Below are 8,682 nucleotides of genomic sequence, written 5' to 3'. Positions count from 1 at the left end.
CCTCCCTCCCTCCCATTTGGAAATTTATCTTCTGTTCTCCCCCCCCCCCCCACCAAAGTAGCTGAAGGATTTTTTTTTCTTCTCTTACTTTTTTATGCAAATGAAGTCAGAGTTCAAAGGAGCAATAAACAGCAGAAATGTAGTTAAAGGACTAATGGGAGTGGCTTTAATTACTATCTACTTAAGCTGCATTTTTCAAAGGTGCTCTTCCCTAGCTGTTAGAGGTATGTCTCATTTTCAGGCCTTTAACAGCTTCCTGCCTGACACAAGGCAGAGCGCAGGCAGCAGCCTGTGTTACACTTTAGAAGGTGCATGAAGTTGACACTACGATTCATTAAAACAAGTGGCTCCCAGTGCCCTTTGGCCTCACTGCCTCAGTGGCCCTCGGCTCCTCTTGGACCCTTGTTGAAGGACTCAGCATTCTTGAGCCAAGTCCACTGGGTAGAAATGCCCAGGTCACACTGTAGCTAGAGAGATTTACATCTACTGATGCCATCACAGATAAATGATTTCTTGGAGCAAAAAAAAAAAAAAAAAAAAAAAAAAAAAAAGTCCCATTTATACAATGCACAGAATTTCAGAACCAACACTTGTCTTTACATGTAGCCAGATATTTTTTGTCTGTTTGTCTTTGTTTTTCAAGACAGGGTTTCTCTGTGTAGCCCTGGCTATCCTGGACTCACTGGGTAGACCAGGCTGGCCTCGAACTCACAGAGATCTGCCTGCCTCTGCCTCCCTGAGTGCTGGGATTAAATGTGTGCACCACCACACCCTGTGGAGCCAGCTACTTTTAAGTTTGCTATGACCACTTCTCAATTCCCTAGTCTTACTGTCCTGCAGCACTGTATTGTACACTTTTTACATTCACTAAAGTTAGAGGAAGAGCTGGGCAAGATGGCGCACGCCTTTAGTCCCACACTCAGGGAGGCACAGGCAAGTGGCTTGCTGTGAGTTCAAGGCTAGCCTGGTCTACAAATAGAGTTCAGGACAGCCAAGGCTACACAGAGAAACCCTGGTTCTAAAAGAAGAAAAAGAAAAAAGTTAAGAGGGTGAAGAGACAAAAGCAAAGCACCCACGGGTCAAGAACAATGACAGATCAAAGGATTTGCCATCAATGTTTTATTCCTGTCATGTCTGTTCTGCCCCACATCGTTGAACACATGCCTCTGGTTCAGCAACAAAGTAACATGCAGGTGAGTGACAAGAGTGACCACACAAAGGGCACAGATGCCAACCATGCTATTTAAAAGCCTGGTCATACAACTTCCGGTACCTATCCCTTTGATGCTCACCCACAGGAATTTGCATGCACTGGAAGACTGGTAATGATGCCCACATCTGCACAGGGCAGAAGAGGTCCCAGAGCCAGTACTGGTGGCAACCTTGTCTTCACGATGCCTAACAGAATTGTGTTCTGATTATTCATTTCCTAAACTCGAGGGAAGAGGATAGAAAAGAATATAAACAAAGCATGGGTCTGTCAGTAGAAAAATAGATGTTTTCTTTGGGGAGTTCTTTTTTGCTGTTTTGTTTTTGTTTTTGTTTTTTTTAGTGGAGAACTGTGGAGCTGACATCTCCAGTCTGGTTTCACCTTCATCAGTCTTTAATGGAGTGGTAGGCTTTGGCCGTCCGGCTGTTGATAAAGTCTGTCTTCTTAAACTGAGCCTTTGGAAGAAGCAGACAAAAAAATGTAAAAAGTCAAGAAGAGACTTGATACCCTATGAGCATATACAGGGGGAGGAGGTCCCCCTCAGTCACAGTCATAGGGGAGGGGAGTAAGGGGAAAATGGGAGGGAGGGAAGAAGGGGAGGATACAAGGGATGGGATAAAAATTTAGATGTAATATGAATAAATTAATAAAAAATATTTTTAAAAAATGTCAATGGCTAGTAAATCATCACATAAGAAAATGCCTCATCCTTTTGTGAGCTGAAGAACATTTAAGTTGGCTCCATTTTCTGGCTGCTGTAAACAGAGCAGCAATGAGCACGTGTCTGTGTATCAGGGTGTCAGGGGGCAGTATGGCTGGTCATATGGTGGATGCACACTGGCTTCCAGAGTGGCTGTATCAGGTGGCAGTCCCACAGTGAATAAGGGTGCTGCTTTCCCCACAATCCTTACCAGCACTTGCTGTCATCTCTACTCCTGAGCTTAGCATTCTAATTGGGGTAAGAGGAAATCTCAAAGTAGTTCAAATCCCATTTTCTAATTGTTTATTGTTGAGAATGAATAATAAAAATGCAGTACACATAACACATTGAAATTCTATCAGGCTGTGAAGAAAACTGAAGGTGTAAAACTTGCAGTAAATAGATGAAACTAAACCATAGTTTATTGGGTAAGATTACCCAGACCCAGAAAAACAATTCACATGTTTTATCTTATTTGGGGCACCTAGCTCTTAATCTTAACCTTAGCCTAAAGTATCTACAGAACCAGGAAAAGAAAAATGGATGGAGGTGGGAGTGAGGGAAAGGTTGGGCTTGGAGGGATAAGGGGAAGGTGGGACTGGTGAAATGAGGGAAAGTTCTTGAGTGGGGAATGGCGCAAGACACAGATGACAAGAAGGTGGAAATGGAAAAGACTGGGGCATCTTAATTAGAGATGAAGAGGTCAGTGCAGAGAGAAAGGGAAGGAGGAGGGATAAATAAGGCTTAGCATACATGGGGTGATAATGCTCCCCCAAAAGCCATGGACTATCTAACAAGACTCCTGGTACCACTCATGGGAAACCTCTTTTCAATTTGTTGGTTAGGGGAGTCCAAGAGGCTCCCAAAGCAACACAGGCTGTTGCTGTTTCCCGTGGCTGCTTCCTGGGGCTGCCTCCCAGAACTTGAAGCTGGGACTGACCGGGAAGCCTCCTTCCTGACCAGTGACTCTCACATGTCGCCAGATGCTACACACGTTACCAAGGGAGAAAAGCAATCAGCAGCCGTACCCAGCTGAAGTGTACCACCACAGTGACTGGACTGGCACCATATCTACAGCATTGCATGAGTGGCACTTTTATCTTGGCAATAATAACTGTCTAATAGGATTTAAAGATTGCTCTACAGGAGGGAAGTCACAGCTGGTGTTGTAAACCCTGGAAAGGTCATATCCCTGAGAGGAGAGCCTACTGCTACCAGATCCTAAGTCAATATAATTTCTAATTGTATTATAAATACTTTTCCTTCCTACACTGGCGACATACAGAAACTGTTACAGAGACACACAACGGATGTAAATGCAGAGGAGAGGGACTGTGTGGGGCCTAACCACACAACTGGCGCATCCACAATACCACCCTGCACCGAGAGCTCAGGGAAAATCACGGAAGAAAGGGTAGAAGGATTTTTAAGAGCCAGAGGTCCATGATATCTGTTGATAGATTGTGTGCCCCCCTCCCCCCGCCCAGGGATGGCAGGGAAATGGACCCATGATCTTTCAATACTCTGATCATTTGAACAGCTCCACCAGTTGACATACCTATGCCGACAGAGGAAGTTTCATATCACCTTTCTCCTGGAGGAAGAGCTACAGGAGGTCAAGGGTCACTGAGAGAGGGAGAACCAACTGCTCCCAGAGATGAACTCCGACACAGGTTGTCCAGTCCCATGTGGTCAGCCTTGGACACACAGAGCTAAGTAAACTAGTAGATTTTATACGCATGTGTGCGTGCACATGTGCATGCATGTGTGTGTGTGTGTATTCATGCATATGTGTATATACACATAGCAATAATGCTTAAAGAAGAGGACCTGAGCCAGGCATGGTGGCGCACACCTTTAATCCCAGCACTCAGGAGGCAGAGGCAGGTGGATCACTGTGAGTTTGAGGCCAGCCTGGTCTACAAAGTGAGTCCAGGACAGCCAAGGCTACACAGAGAAACCCTGTCTTGAAAAACAAAAAAAGAAGAGGAGGAGGAGGAGGAAGAAGAGAACTTAGGAGGGAGGAGCCAGAGGGGAAGAAACAGGGGGTGGGGAGTGACAAAGATGTCCATGTATGAAATTCTAAAAAAAAAAAAACAAAAAACAAAAAAAACAACAGCAAAAAACAGAGGAGGAGAGGGGGTCGTGGAGCTATCTGGTGATGTCTCATGAGGGCCAGGTGAGGTGTCTCCCTTCATCTGGTCAGTGTACGTACCTTCTTGTAGGCCGTATGGAGCTCTGTGTGTGCCCACATAGAGTACAGGAGGACAGAGGCAGCTTTGCTGGCTTTGTTGGGGGCGTAGCTGAAAGGAGAGAGATGCTTCTGGTCAGTGAGAATGTGGAGCTCAGACCCTCTCTCCATGTTCCTCAAGTCTTCAATGTGGCTTCAACAGTGTCACTTGTCACACAAAGAGGCTAGCGTTGAAGGCCAGTGTTTACTGTAAGAGGCACTTTTATAAATCACAAGGGCAGTACTAATAAATAAGCGATTTACAGAGGAAGAATCATGACATTTATATATGTCTTAAACCCTTTACGTATAGAGCCTTTACATTTGTATATTTATGATGTATATTTACAAATTCCAACAGAGAAAAACAACTGGAAATGTGTATGCCTCTGAGACTAAAGGCCCTATCAATATAGGGGCAAAGCAAATATTTTCAAGTTAATATAATACACTTCTGTGGCAGTACTTGTTAAAATAGTTTTAACATCATGTGTGTCTTCAGTGCGGCACTGACAGGAAACTTACTCTCACAGATCTAATTCCCACTGCATTTGACAGTGGCACTGGGTTTTAAAGTTCCATCTCTAAATGTGACCCAACCTTGCCATTACTGCCTAGCAATCAGTTTCTTTTCAGATTTCGTTACTTTCTTTCTTTCTTTCTTTTTTGTTTTAGTTTTGGTTTTTTCAAGACAGGGCTTCTCTGTGTAGCCTTGGCTATCCTGGAGTCACTTTGTAGACCAGGCTGGCCTCGAACTCACAGCAATTCACCTGCCTCTGCCTCCCGAGTGCTGGGAGATTTCATTACTTTCTATGACCTGCTAACACGTGGCTGTGTATTTTTTTTCCAAACAAAGGTTGTGGTTTCTTTCCCTTGGCACAGAAGTTTATTAACGTGCAACCCAGAATACAGAAAGAAAAACCACACACACAAAAGACTGCTAGGCTCCTTCTTCACCTTTCCTCTTCCTCACGGAAGCTGTATAGGAAGCAAGAGGCGAGTTAGGATCGGACCTGTTTTTAGTATCCTAGGGACAGAGTCACCTGGAGCAAGCAAGTCACCCACGTTATGGGTGTCTTACAGACAAGGTCCTACAAAGCTCTTTAACGTCAGGGTTTTATATTTGTAACATTTATCTGTAAAGTAGTTGTTTGCACTTGATTTTCTCCCCTTTTAAAGCTATAATGTGGTAGAATCCCATTTTGCCTATAGTCTACTATTCTTTTGTTTTATTTGTTTGTTTGTTTTTCCAAGACAGCGTTTCTCTGTGTAGCCCTGGCTGTCCTGGAACTCGCTGTATAGACCAGGATGAACTGAGACTCAGAGATCCGCCTGCCTCTGCTGGCCCAGTGCTGGGATTACAGGCACGAGTCACCACGTCTACTGTTCTTAAATAACAACCATTGCTCTAGGAAGTGAATTCATTACTTCAGTAAATACTACAATTCACACGTAAGAGAAGCTACAGAGTCTGACTTGATCTTTTTGAAGAGAATGGATGGCTATATAGCTTGTCTGACTCAGTTCTTTCCCCGCCCCATTGTGAGAGGAGACACACCCACAGTATACATGTAATGCTGCCTGTGGCTGCGCTGCCCATAGGACTCGGGGGAGAGTAACTGCTGTTGGAGTATTTATCAAGCCATGGTGGCAGGAAACAGACAGTGATGTGAGGGCACGAAGAGACTCACCCTTCCCCTGCGCTGATGGTCATGATTTTCGGCAGGCCTCCGGTGTTCAGAAGATCCCGTGCATTCTGGTAACTGTTCTGCATTAAATTGTTCAATGTGTAGCAAGCAGAGGCTGTAGTTTCAATGAGAAGCTCAGTACTTGGGACTGTGTCAGGAATGATGGAAACCAAATCCGGTAAAGTTTCTTTGGCTACAAATTGAAAGACAAACAATGCTTGATTAGAAGGGTTTTCTTTTGGGAGCGAGGCTGTGTGAACATGTGTGGTATGTGCACCCGTATTCAGTGTGCGCCTCCTGTGCATACACATGTAGGGCACAGCAGGATGTCACCTGCTCCCTGTTCACCTGTGGTTCGGACACAGGGACTCTAATTGAACTAGAAGCTTCGTTTTTGACTGGCTAGTGAGCTCCAGAGATTTGCCTCTCCCATCTCCAAGTAATGGGGTCCAGGATGACAAATGTACAGAAAGATGCAGCGACTCTACAAGCAAACCTGAAGATCTTTCCAAAGAGAGCGCCCTGCTCTCGGTACTGACAACCCAGCACCCTGCTCTCGGTACTGACAACCCAGCGCCCTGCTCTCGGTACTGACAACCCAGCGCCCTGCTCTCGGTACTGACAACCCAGCGCCCTGCTCTCGGTACTGACAACCCAGCGCCCTGCTCTCGGTACTGACAACCCAGCGCCCTGCTCTCGGTACTGACAACCCAGCGCCCTGCTCTCGGTACTGACAACCCAGCACCCTGCTCTCGGTACTGACAACCCAGCGCCCAGCTCTCGGTACTGACAACCCAGCGCCCTGCTCTCGGTACTGACAACCCAGCGCCCTGCTCTCGGTACTGACAACCCAGCGCCCTGCTCTCGGTACTGACAACCCAGCGCCCTGCTCTCGGTACTGACAACCCAGCGCCCTGCTCTCGGTACTGACAACCCAGCGCCCTGCTCTCGGTACTGACACCCAGCGCCCTGCTCTCGGTACTGACAACCCAGCGCCCTGCTCTCGGTACTGACAACCCAGCGCCTGCTCTCGGTAATGACAACCCAGCGCCCTGCTCTCGGTAACTGAAAACCCAGCGCCCTGCTCTCGGTACTGACAACCAAGCGCCCTGCTCCGGTACTGACAACCCAGCACCCTGCTCTCGGTACTGACAACCCAGCGCCCAGCTCTCGGTACTGACAACCCAATATCCGGGTCTCAGTACTGAATACCCAATGTCTTCTCCCTTGCTCCTCCCTTCTTCCCTCCTCCCCACTCTTGATCAATCAATAAACAAAGAAATGAACAAGAAAACAAATAAATTAAAAATCTACCTTTCCAGACATTTCATTGAAAACACAGCATGTATTCAAATGGATTTTTACTTATTCTTGGCTATTACAACTGATAATTAAAATGGTCCTTTTGCTTAAACTACATGTTGAACATAAGGCAAACTTGCAATTTAAAAATTGCATTTGTGTTCCCGACAAACATGTAGATGAGACAGACCCACTGCATGAACCAGCCAGTGGGTGAGAGGTGTCATGCAGACTGTCTGTCTTGCTAATTATTAGTGGAGTCTGACATTTCTTTTCTGCAAGCAATCAAAGCAAATTAACAAAAAGGCTGGATATTAGGACAATTCACTGTCAGTGAATGAGAGTATCTGCCCAAGAACCCTGTGCAGCAAAGTCAGGCCTACTCATCACCTGCTCGCCGGCACTTTCACATTCAGCATGCACCTATGACATGTGGGCCTCCATTACCTGCTTGCCGGCACTTTCACACTCAGCATGCACCTATGACGTGTGGGCCTCAACTCACCTGCTCACCTGCACTTTCACACTCAGCATGCACCTATGACATGTGGGCCTCCATCACCTGCTCGCCGGCACTTTCACACTCAGCATGCACCTATGACATGTGGGGCCTCAACTCACCAATTTCGTTCTGCAGAGAAAGATTCCGTGACAAATTCCTCAGCAGGGAGACGGCAGTCTTTTTCACACTGGGATCACCCACGTGCAGCATATTCCGGGTGTGCTGAAGACCGTTTTCCTTCTGGACCACCATGCGAGCTACTGATGTGGGCATCTGTTGTGAGACAGATGCTGTAAATGCTGTCACATTTGCTATCAGAGAATAAGTTCTCTGTAGACTTCAGAGGTTAAGGGTAGATAAAAGCTAGAACTGTAGTGAAAGCAGTTTACTGATACTTTTTTTCAAATTCTTTTAGATTGTCAGTACAGTTGCTAAATAAAAATATTTTAAATATATTTATTTATTTATATGAGTGCCTTTTCTGCATGCACACCTGCAGGACAGAAAAGGGCATCAGATCTCATTATAGGTGGTTGTGAGCCATCATGTGGTTGCTGGGAATTGAACTCAGGACCTCTGGAAGAGCAGACAGTGCTCTTAACCTCTGAGCCATCTCTCCAGGAGCTTGAAAAGAGCAACCCATTGTTAGCTGGATCATCTTTCCTCATCATGTAACTCTTGCTATGAAGACCAGGCTGCCCTTGAATTTACTGCTATCCATGTGCCTCTGCCTCCTGAGCACTGGGACGAAAAGTGTGCTGCCCTCCCTTGGCATGGGTCACCATAATCTGTGGAGACTACTGATGGCCCAGGTCTAGGCAACTCTTACTTAAGATGTGAATAGTGACCTGGCCATTTCTAGCATCAAGAGATCTCAGAACTGTAGGCTTAGATTCTGCTGTGATTCAATATTAAATTTCTTTTTGAAGCTAATATGAGGGTCCTATAACAAAATTTCCTTTGATTCACACCCCCCTTTTTTTTTTTTTTTTTGGTTTTTCGAGACAGGGTTTCTCTGTGTAGCCTTGACTGTCCTGGACTCACTTTGTA

The 8,682-nt window shown here is 45.9% G+C and overlaps 1 protein-coding gene across 1 annotated transcript in view; it reads right to left on the bottom strand.

The window, feature by feature from the left end:
• Window positions 1-1,534: 1,534 nt before the first annotated feature.
• Window positions 1,535-8,682, bottom strand: part of Pkp2 (plakophilin 2) — a 65,655-nt gene continuing 58,507 nt past the window's right edge. The window contains exons 10-13 of the mRNA XM_051150593.1: window positions 7,752-7,905; window positions 5,832-6,021; window positions 4,126-4,213; window positions 1,535-1,665 (exon numbers count right to left, since the gene is read on the bottom strand). Of these exons, the coding sequence (XP_051006550.1) occupies window positions 1,597-1,665; window positions 4,126-4,213; window positions 5,832-6,021; window positions 7,752-7,905 (501 nt within the window). The 3' untranslated portion in view covers window positions 1,535-1,596. The remainder of the gene's footprint in view (window positions 1,666-4,125; window positions 4,214-5,831; window positions 6,022-7,751; window positions 7,906-8,682) is intronic.

The sequence above is a fragment of the Acomys russatus genome, chromosome 8 (assembly GCF_903995435.1).
Source record: "Acomys russatus chromosome 8, mAcoRus1.1, whole genome shotgun sequence".
Taxonomy (NCBI): domain Eukaryota; kingdom Metazoa; phylum Chordata; class Mammalia; order Rodentia; family Muridae; genus Acomys; species Acomys russatus.
Note: the sequence above shows the minus strand (reverse complement) of the source record. Positions and strands in the feature narration are given on the sequence as shown.